Source organism: Solanum tuberosum, unplaced genomic scaffold (genome assembly GCF_000226075.1).
Source record: "Solanum tuberosum cultivar DM 1-3 516 R44 unplaced genomic scaffold, SolTub_3.0 scf00189, whole genome shotgun sequence".
Classification (NCBI taxonomy): Eukaryota; Viridiplantae; Streptophyta; class Magnoliopsida; order Solanales; family Solanaceae; genus Solanum; species Solanum tuberosum.
In genome coordinates this window covers 204,362-214,483 of record NW_006239113.1, presented here as the reverse complement: position 1 = coordinate 214,483, position 10,122 = coordinate 204,362, and the positions used below count along the sequence as shown (strand labels likewise).

Here is a 10,122-nt window from a genome sequence, read left to right as displayed (position 1 = left end):
CTGTCACACTTCTAGAAGAGTTTAATAAGGTGACAGTTTTTATCTCGAAAAATCTCAAGTAACTTTAACTTTCGTTTGAACATAAATTTTGAAGTTGAAACTTAAAATGCAAATATTGAATTTTTGTAGTCGTGTTTTTTGAAGATTGAAATTGTGTTTGAACATGTATGTTACATGATTTTTTTTAAAGTTATGCGACTGAAAATATTTGAAGATCAAAATTCATGATTAAATAAATATTTAAAGATAATTTTTTAAAATGTATAACCACCATATCTATATAAAATATTTACAAGATATCAACCTTTACTACAACTAGATAAATGAAAATTAGAGATATTGATGGTTATTATAACTCCACGAAACAAGACTCATATTCACAATTTCAAGTTTACTAAAAGTCTTACACTTATTTTTCATCACATTTCCATATTTAATATATTTCTTTATATCACCTCTAAGTTTTGTTATTATATACCTATAAAAAAAACTAGAAATACAAGAAAGATTACCTTTTGGCAAAAAATCATATTGAAAATATCAACACTATCATATATTCAGTGTAATTTCAAAAGTAAATTTTGAAAGGGTAGTTTGTACTCAATTTTATCCATTTCGCGTGAAGATTGAGCGATTATTTGTGATAAACCTTCGGCTCAAATAAATCAGACAAAATCGGGTATTAAAAAGGAAATATAATAATAATAAAGAAGCCATATTGAAAATTATGAATAAAAAAAATATTAGCAGCAACAAATAATAAAAAATCGAAGCAAAAAAGTCAACCTATAAAATTGGTAACTTTTGGATCGTCCGATTAAAATTAGTATATTTTTTTAGAACACCAAAATAACCCACGGTCACTACTATATAATATTCATAGCATACCATATGATTAAAACCTAAGGTGGACGTAATTCTTACCTTATTTCTGAGGAATATTGCATGTCGAGATTTGACAAAATTGTAAGTACTTTTCCAAATGTACATGAACACCAAATTAAAGAGTATGTATAATTAATTATAGGCTTAAGTCATCTGCGACCCCTTAAAGTTGTCCGCATAATTCACTTAGACACCTCAATCAGGGCTAGTACCTATTGAACACTTTTATTTATTCAAAACTTGTTCCTATTAGACATTTTTCGACAATAAGTAAATAAAATAAAGTGTGTGTAATACACTTGATGTGATGTGGCAAAATGACTAATTAAAAGATAACATGTGGCGTTGGGCCCAACAATTTTCCAAAATTATTTCAAATAAATTTTCCATCTACTGTATTTTTTTTTATAAAAATAAAAATAAATGAGTAGCCCAACCCTACCCCATCCCCCTTTCTTCTTCATCTTCTTCCTAGCAAGATTTTATTTCTCAAAGGACAAAATTCAATTCTTTGTTAATTGCTTACATAATTGTTTTTTATTCCTAATACGTGAGATCGATATATTCAAAGAGATTGATACAAAAATGATGAAGAAAGACAATGTCAATCGTCTTGAGATCGATAACAAAGAGGAATCGAGAGGACCTAAATTAATTTTACTGAATCAATATGATATTATGTTTGATAATTTTAGTGGGTTTACATTTTAATTTGAATGGTAATATTTGTTCGAAGGTGACCGAGATGGACGTCGATCGGCTAGCTTTTTTCAGTCCGTAATATTTTCTTCTTTTTTTCCTCCAAATTTAATTAGCTGATTCAATTTTTATTTTTTAATAAATGTTGAAAAGAAATAGAATAGAAAAAGAAAAGAAAAAAAATGGAGTGCAGTGGTCTTCATGGAGAAGACGACTTACAGGGTTGAGGTGGGGGCTTCTTTTTTTTTTTTAAAGTAATTAGTATTAGTTTTAAATATATATTTGTTAAAGTTAAATTATTTAAATGCCAAGTGGCACTCAATGAAGAAAAGGTATTAAGTTTTTTTGGAAAAAATAAAATATTATTTAAGTTTTTTTGCGCGCTCAGTGGAAGTGTAAAACACTTTTTTTGCCACATTAACATTTTGTGTTTAATATGTATATTTTTTGAACAATTCAGGTATTCAATAAGTAATAGTTATAATTGAGATATTTAAATGAAATATGCGGACAACTTTAAGGGGTGCAGATGACTTATAATTCATGTATGTTGCTAAATTCAATCACTATCTTACCTAATTTGGTGTCTCACTTGGATCAAGAGTCAAAAATCATGGGCCCTATTACATTCTATTCTTAATTTAATGGGATAATTATGGCTTCAATTAAACACTTCAAGCCGAAGCAAAAATCATGGGCCCTATTACATTCTATTCTTAATTTAATGGGATAATTATGGCTTCAATTAAACACTTCAAGCCGAAGCAAAAATCATGGGCCCTATTACATTCTATTCTTAATTTAATGGGATAATTATGGCTTCAATTAAACACTTCAAGCCAATTGATTTACAAAATATGTACAAAATATATGGTTATACTAAATATGCATATACTTATATACACTATATACTTTGATAGTATATATATTATATATATTTCGAGCATATTGATAAACTAGTTGGTCGAATAATATATATTCATACATTTTCGAGAGGATGGTATCAATAATTTCTTGTTGGGAAATTCTATAATATGGCTATTAATACTTATAAGTAAGTTAATCTATAAGTTGTGGTTACTTATAAATTTGTCTTTTGTATGTGCCACTAAATTATTGCATTATATATTTTGCAGAAAATAATTATACTAGTCATTATTTTTTGTCGTGATAAAATAGAATAAACATATGATAAGTTGAATTTTAGAAAAGCTAAACATAAATGATCAAGTTACTCATTTGATATCTACATGATAGACGTCGATTCAAGATTTAGAAAAGCTAAACATAAATGACCAAGTTACTCATTTGATATCAGCATGATAGACGTTGTTTCAAGATTTAAAATTTATGAATTATATTTATAACAATTCTTGATAAAAGCCAATTTAAGATTTAAAATTTATGAACTATATTTATAACGCTTCTAAATGATACATAGAAAGATAGCAAAAGATTATTTTCCCTTTTTTCTACTTACTATTTTTTCTTAACCTCTCTACCTTTATCAAACTTTATCGATAATTTACGTTGAACATGTTTTTGTTATGTCTTAAATCTTACTTTTTATACCAATTCAACAAATAATGTAAAAAAAATAATTATTTGCCAGTTCATGATTGACAAAATTGTACATTAATGACTTTAACATTATTCATTATAGTCATAAAAAAGACAAAAGTGCAATACAACACCATTTTTAAGTTTACAAACAAGACAAAATAGTAGTAAGACAAATATGAAACCCTTGATTACTCAAAAAGACAAAAAAATTACATAAAAGTCACTACAATACACTTAAGTTACTGAAGTGTTTCTCTAATATCAACATGAACAAAAAGACAACAAATAATACCAAAATAAAAAAAAAAAAGATAGAGAGAGAAACACTACAGTAAAAATTCACCCCTTAATATAAGACCAAATAAAATTTCAAAATTCACCTAAGGGGGGAATTTAATTTTCTTGTAATTATGTTTCATAATGCAATAGATAGATTAAGATTAACATTTTGTTTTTCAGATGAAGAATGCCAAACATTCCAGTTTAAGCCTCCTGAGTATGAAGAAATTGTTTCACTAATCTCACTTATTATGGACGATGCGTTGCTTCTCTGAGTCGTAGGACGATGCAATGAGAGAGACAACGATAATCCACGTTCATCCTCTTCTTCTTCTTCTTCTTCTTCTTGAACATTATCTATCTTCATCGAGCCCTCAAATTTGAGTCTCTTTGATGAATCCCTATTTGAATCTTGTGTCTTCATTACCTAAGCAACAAAAAATTTGATGTACATACTATCAGTATAGTTTAACATGTTAAACTAAGTAGATGGTTGATTATCTAAACGTTGTTCGTATACAAAGGTTAAACTCAATTGTAAACTAACATATTTTGTAATGATAAGATATAAACTTATGATGTCAAGTACATTACTTTTGAAGCATCAGATACGTACCTAATGATTTATTCTAAAAAGTTCGAACAACATAGCTAATAATTTTGACCTTAACTCTAACTCTGCTAAATTAGAGATTATTTTTCTTGGTAATGCCACACCAAATGTTGTTGAATGTTGAATTATGTTCTAATAAGTCCAAAAGCCAAAAGGTCTTTTTATTAATGTTATATGATGAAAATTTTCAAATATCTTAATGCACTGCTCATTTTGTGAAAAAAAATGTACCAAAAAAACTACTCATTACTTATTAAATAAATATGGTCCACCAAAATAAATGCACTGCTGCCTTCATATTTGTACCATACTATATTGTATTAAATACCACTTGGATTTTTTTTGTTATAATATAAGATCTCAAAGAGATTTTGAAATATTCTTCAATTTCCCTTCCACATTTGCATGGTTTTCTAAATGTACTATATATTAACAACCATAAAAAATTTTGTCAAATGCTGAGGTTATTGTATGAAGAAAATACAAAAACTTAGGTAGTATAGAAAGACTAATTAATGTTGGATTATAATTGCAAAGCATGGAAATTCCATTTCCCTATCAACATGTTTATTCATGTCAAAACATGACCAATGCACAATAAATACACTCTCAACAACCCATCCAACAAATAATATATATATTTGAAATTTTATATCTAATATCGACGTAGATATATTTGAACGACCAGATCACTTAAAAGATATAACTATTGGTGAATTTACATAATAAACGAGATAATAGACCTATAAAATGAGGCATGCAACTCCCACGAAACAAGAATTAGCAATACAAAATTTTAGTAGCTAGACAGCAAAAATTAGTTTTCCAATCTTTTTAATTTTCTTTTGGGGGGGTGGGGGGTGGGCAATGTATCTAACCATACTTGATTTATTTTCTTCTCAAGGAAAAAAAACAAAAAAAATATTATTAGAAAAAAGTAGGAAAAAACAAGAGAAGAGAAAGCAACATTAACTTTATCTGTCAACTACTTACTAGTGTACCTAATACCCTATAGAATGAAGACTTAATAGGCTTTGCCAGTTGTAGACACCATGTTGAAGATTCAAGCAAAGAATTTACTGGCAAAGCTAGACAAAAAGAAGAAAAAAAAATACAAGTATGATGTATGACTAGAGTTGGAACTTGAAAGTAGACCTACATAAAATAGTATTCCTTATTATTTTCGTTCCAATTTACGTGACACTTTCAGCTTTTTTGAGAGTTTATAATTTGGCTAACTGTCAAAACTAAACTAGATTACATAAACTCAAAATACTCTCTCCATCCAAATTCATTTTTAGTCTGTTTCAAATAGTATGTTACATTCCTATATATTGAGTAAAGATTTCTCTATTATCGTTAATGGAATGATTTAGAATCATACAAATTGTCAAATAACATCTTATACTACAAATTTCAAAAAGAATAAATCTTTTTTTCTTACACTTTGAGCTAAGTCGAGCAGTTTCACATAAATTGAGACAAAGAAAATATTATGAAATTAAAATTCTGAATATTTTAAAACTAAACAAAAAGAATCATACGTAAGCATATTCTTCGTGCAATAAAATATGTTAAAATGTTGATCAAAGTTCACATAGATTGATCAAATTCTATATTTATGTTTAAAAGTCCTCTTTATTATGTACCTCAATTCAAAATCTATAAACTAAAAAAATCCAGACTCCGTCTCTAATAACACAAATAGTACACTCAACCTTGTGTTCTAGTAAAAAAAAAGCTGCACAAAGGAAACTACCCCTACTATTTCTACTACTACTACTAATACCAAGACTTATAACTAGCAGTTTAATTTGAACAAACAAATAAAAAAAGTATATTGGAATATGTACCTTGAAAAATTGAGATTCTTGAAGTTCATTGCTTGTTGTAAGAGGATTAAAGATATGAGTAGTACTATTGCACAATGGTTGTGCTGTTTCATTTTTCTCAGCTGCCATAATACTATGGATATTATAATCATTTCTACTGTTGTACTCATTACTCACTGCTTCACGTATTCTCTGGCTGCTGCACCTCTCTATTCTAGTCCTGTATAAAATAAATTCATCAAACAAAAAGTTGTTATTTTTATAGTTACTAATGTCACTTGTTACCAGTTAGTTATCTATAACTCAACTCTTTAAAAATATAATTAGAGTGTGTTATATTTCTAGAGGATATGATATGAGTATGATAATATTTTTTTGTAGAGTTCGAGAAACATGATTGACAATGTATGTAGAACTAAAGACTTTTTTCATGGTCAGTGTTACTTGACGTGCGAACACATTTTATGTGTAGAGTGTTAAAAATATTATCGGATGTGTATCATATATTTTTAAAGCATAGTAGTATGTATTTTTAAGGATCCATTATGGGAGAGACAACATTTTTAAAGGGTTTAATATGGGTGCAACCACATTTATGAAGGATCTGAGTAATATAGCTATAGTTATATTTTAAGGGGTCAATTGGTTGGTGGTATGATATAGACAAATATATTGTATGAGATTATTTTATCTCGTGGAATATATGAGATAACCTATACTACTATTTATATTAATAAAATAATTTGAGACTAAATAATATCCATTACCAAACACGGAAAAAAGAGATTTAAAAATATCTAAAAATTATTATTCTTATCCCGCCGATTAAACCACAGATAAGTGATATAATAGTGTAGAATTTCTTTTAGATTATCAAATATAAGAGTCTGAAAAAGTTTAAAAGGAAAGATAATAATGCCATATCAAAATGCATAAATGCAAAATCCTTTTTGTTTCTTAGCAAAAAAACACTTTATAACATGGGAAACTGAGGCCAACAAAAGAGTACAAAATTACCTTTTTGTTGGTTGAACACTGTTAAAGTATGGTGTAGAATCTGTTCTCTCCATATTGGGGCTGCTGCTAAAAGATAATGGATATTGGTAAACCATAAGCTTTTGTTGTTCAACACACCCTTCATCTTCTTGTTGTTGATAATGACAATCAAAATCCTCTAAAGACACTTGTTTTCTTGGTTGAATACTCATTCTCTCTGCTATTAGTCAAACACAACAAAAAATGTTTACGATTAGAGTCTCTATCAGAAACAATCTTTCTACTATCATAAGTCAGCGTCTCAATACATCACTTGTGGAATTATACCGAGTCTATCAAAAACAGTCTTTTTATTCCCACAAGTCTATGTATATTGCAAAAGAAACATGCATTCATTGGGAAAGAAATAAAGGATATGCAATAAATGAAAGTGAGATATTGAGATTATTTCCACAAACATGTTTACATGTTGGATATGCACAAATGTGAAAAAAAGCAAAGATCAAGAAAGTCTAATAGAGGAAACAAAAAAGATATGGTCAATTAATCCATAATGAAAGAACATTTAATATACTAGTACTAGTATAGTATAACAATGAACATTAATATATATACCTTGCTTGTTGACATCACTCTTCATGCTTCTATACATCTGTTTTCATGTAAACAAGTGTTACTTATAATAAAGTCTTGAACTTTACAAACTTTATAAAATAAAAAAGGATCTTTAACCTGAAGATGGCTTTTGACATGAGAAATAGTAAGTCCTCTCACATCCATCATTTGAAGAACAAGCTTAGGAGTAGCCTCTATACATATATTAGCACCAAAACAAAAAGTCAAAAACAAGTATGACAATGTTACGTAGAATGTAAGCAGGACTTACCACTAACTCATTCGATAAAAGAGAAAATTAGTGAGTTTAAAAACTTACTGTCTTGGCCACCAAGTTTTTCAATAGCATGAACAAAACAATGATGAAGATCAGGTGTCCATCTCAAACGTGGAACTTTTGATCTTATGTATTGTCTAACACCTCCATTTCTTCCACAATTTCCCATTCTCTTTTTTAGCTCAAATATCAAAAAGGGTATCTCCAAGACTCCTTTTTTCCCACAAAAAACCACTTCAAAATCCAAAGGGGTATGATCAAGACTCAATTTTTACCTCAAAAATCACTTCAAAATCCAAAAGGGTATGATCAAGACTCCATTTTTACCTCAAAAATCACTTCAAATATCAAAAAGGGTATCTTCAAGATTCCTTTTTTTCCACAAAAACCACTTCAAAATCAAAAAGGGTATGATCAAGACTCTATTTTTACCTCAAAAATCACTCCAAATATCAAAAGGGTATCTTCAAATTCCTTTTTTCCACAAAACCACTTCAAAATCCAAAGGGGTATGATCAAGACTCTATTTTACCTCAAAAATCACTTCAAATATCAAAAAGGGTATCTTCAAATTCCTTTTTTCCACAAAACCACTTCAAAATCCAAAAGGGTATGATCAAGACTCTATTTTACCTCAAAAATCACTCCAATATCAAAGGGTATCTTCAAATTCCTTTTTTCCACAAAACCACTTCAAAATCCAAAGGGGTATGATCAAGACTCTATTTTTACCTCAAAAATCACTCCAAATATCAAAAGGGTATCTTCAAAATTCCTTTTTTTCCACAAAAACCACTTCAAAATCCAAAAGGATATGATCAAGACTCCTTTTTCCCCACAAAAATCACTTCTAAACCCAAAAGGGTATCACCAAGACTCCTTTTTCCCCACAAAAACCACTTCAAAATCCAAAAGGGTATGATCAAGACTCCATTTTTACCTCAAAAAACACTTCAAAACCCAAAAGGGTATCTTCAAGACTCCTTTTTGAATGAAGAAAAATGATTTTTACCCAAGTTCTTTTTTTCCATATTGAGGTTGAACAAGAAGGTGATATTTGAAGTTAGAAAAGAGTAGGTATTTTGGCAATCCCGTTGGAAATGTCTAGGTTTAAAGCAACAAAAAAAGGTACAATTATTACTTTTACCTGTAGAAAGAGAAAAAAATAAAGATCACGAGAAAATGAAATTCCTTGTCAAAAATATTTCACTCTGTCTGCAAAAAAAAATAAAAAATTGTAATATGTCTATATATGTATTTTGTTTTCACTCTGATAAAGAGAAATGATTACAAATATACAAATAGTAGAAGCAACTGATGCGCTGATACTTTGACTCTCTTTGCTTTCTCATCATCACATATGCCCTCCCTACATATTACTATCGTCGTTTCCTTTCATTTTAAGTGACACCATTATTACTGCACATTTGATATTTAATTTAGAAATTGTTAAATTTCAAATTCAATAATTAATAATTAAATATTAATATCAAGTAGTAGTAAATTTTGATTTGATATAGTATTTAGTAATACCATATTGAAATTGTAGCTGATTGCTTCAATTATTTCTATCTCTTTATGAAGAAGCACGATATTTTAGTCCGTAAACTTATACTAATGAGTAATGAACATGTTGGTATATGACATTCATTGAGTAATAATAATGCGGTATTTAGTTTCAAATATCAAATGATACTAATGTCTTATATCTAATTCAAATACGAATACTATAAGGTAAAAAAGGTTGTGGGATTCGGTAATTTAATTTTTGATATTTTATGCGAATTCTATGCAATAATATATGTCGGAAATCATATAAGACACAAAATTATCACATAAAACATATTGTGTTTATTTGTTCAATTTTTATATCTTTCTTTTTAAATGTATAATTTTATGTGTTTTTTAAGTTTTTTTTTTTAATTCATTTCTGTATTTAATTATACTTTTCGTATTGTTTTAAAATATTTTATAATATTTTATTTTTTTTGAAAAATGATTCTTTATTTCGTATTATAATAAGACAAGTAGACCGACATGATCAGATGTACAAGACACCACGTTTTACTCAATTGGATACACATTTTGTTTATTCAATTAAATAAATAAAAATATCAGTATAAATTAATGTATTTGGTCAATAATTTGTCTTTTAAAAAAAATAATTAACGACTATCAATCATAAATGCAGTTCATAACATTAAGATAATCAAATAATTAACATTTATATTAAATTACATTTTAAACTCTAGTCTAAATAGAATGATATTACGTAACAAATTTTATATATACGATTTAGACTATCTACTTATCGATGCATAGTTATTATTATCTATTTCCCACCTCAATTTCATAATCATAAT

At 28.0% G+C, this 10,122-nt stretch overlaps 1 protein-coding gene across 2 annotated transcripts; it reads right to left on the bottom strand.

The window, feature by feature from the left end:
- Window positions 1-3,485: 3,485 nt before the first annotated feature.
- LOC102592484 (putative Myb family transcription factor At1g14600) lies at window positions 3,486-8,242 on the bottom strand. Of its 2 annotated transcripts, none has more exons than XM_006354958.2 (6): window positions 7,802-8,242; window positions 7,600-7,676; window positions 7,483-7,519; window positions 6,889-7,087; window positions 5,893-6,091; window positions 3,486-3,853 (listed from the first exon to the last, which is right to left on the bottom strand). In XM_006354958.2, the coding sequence occupies exons 1-6, from the start codon at window positions 7,926-7,928 to the stop codon at window positions 3,563-3,565; spliced, it is 930 nt and encodes a 309-aa protein (XP_006355020.1). In that variant the 5' UTR covers window positions 7,929-8,242; the 3' UTR covers window positions 3,486-3,562. The 2 variants fall into 2 exon arrangements, with proteins under 2 accessions (XP_006355020.1, XP_006355021.1); XM_006354959.2 differs by having other exon boundaries at window positions 3,498-3,853; window positions 6,889-7,084.
- Between the last annotated feature and the right edge of the window lie 1,880 nt (window positions 8,243-10,122).